Source organism: Penaeus monodon, chromosome 15 (genome assembly GCF_015228065.2).
Source record: "Penaeus monodon isolate SGIC_2016 chromosome 15, NSTDA_Pmon_1, whole genome shotgun sequence".
NCBI lineage: Eukaryota > Metazoa > Arthropoda > Malacostraca > Decapoda > Penaeidae > Penaeus > Penaeus monodon.
Genome location: NC_051400.1, coordinates 15,049,576 through 15,050,077, shown reverse-complemented (window position 1 = coordinate 15,050,077; position 502 = coordinate 15,049,576). Strand labels below are relative to the sequence as shown.

General features: G+C 44.4%; 1 protein-coding gene across 1 annotated transcript in view; it reads left to right on the top strand.

Annotated features, from left to right (window-relative positions):
- LOC119581772 (cadherin-23-like) overlaps positions 1-502 on the top strand; it is a gene marked incomplete in the record, with an annotated part of 64,191 nt that overhangs the window by 41,006 nt on the left and 22,683 nt on the right. Inside the window, 2 exon segments of the mRNA XM_037929905.1 lie at positions 199-321; positions 497-502. The exon segment at positions 497-502 is cut by the window's right edge and continues 143 nt beyond it. Of these exon segments, the coding sequence (XP_037785833.1) occupies positions 199-321; positions 497-502 (129 nt within the window).

Below are 502 nucleotides of genomic sequence, written 5' to 3'. Positions count from 1 at the left end.
GATGTATGTATGTATATACTTTTTTTTTCTTTGTTGTTTTGATGCGGCGGAATAATGAATGTGAAGATTAGCGTGGAGTTATCTCTTTAAATCTAAGAAGTCTAGTTTGTTTTTCTTTTCGTATGTTTGTTTATATTCGCTGAAATTTGCGTTTATGTATTCATTCATTTTTTAAAACTTACTCACTCGTCGACTCAGGCTGGAGCTGAACTCGATCACGGGCGCCATCACGCTGAAGGAGTCCGGCGCGCTGGACAGAGAGAGCCTCTCCGAGCACTACCTGACGGTGGAGGCGCGCGACGACCTCGGCAAGGGCAACAGGTGAGCACGACTCCTTGCGAAATGTGGGGCTACCGGGAAACCTGGCGTTTAGGCATGGTGATACGAAGCTTAAGGCTGGTTGAACGAAATGATGTGTGGCAACGATAAAGCAGGAATGTTCATGAGAATCGAACAATTCCTGAGTTTTCTTTTTTTTCTTTTGATCTCGTCTTAGGAACAC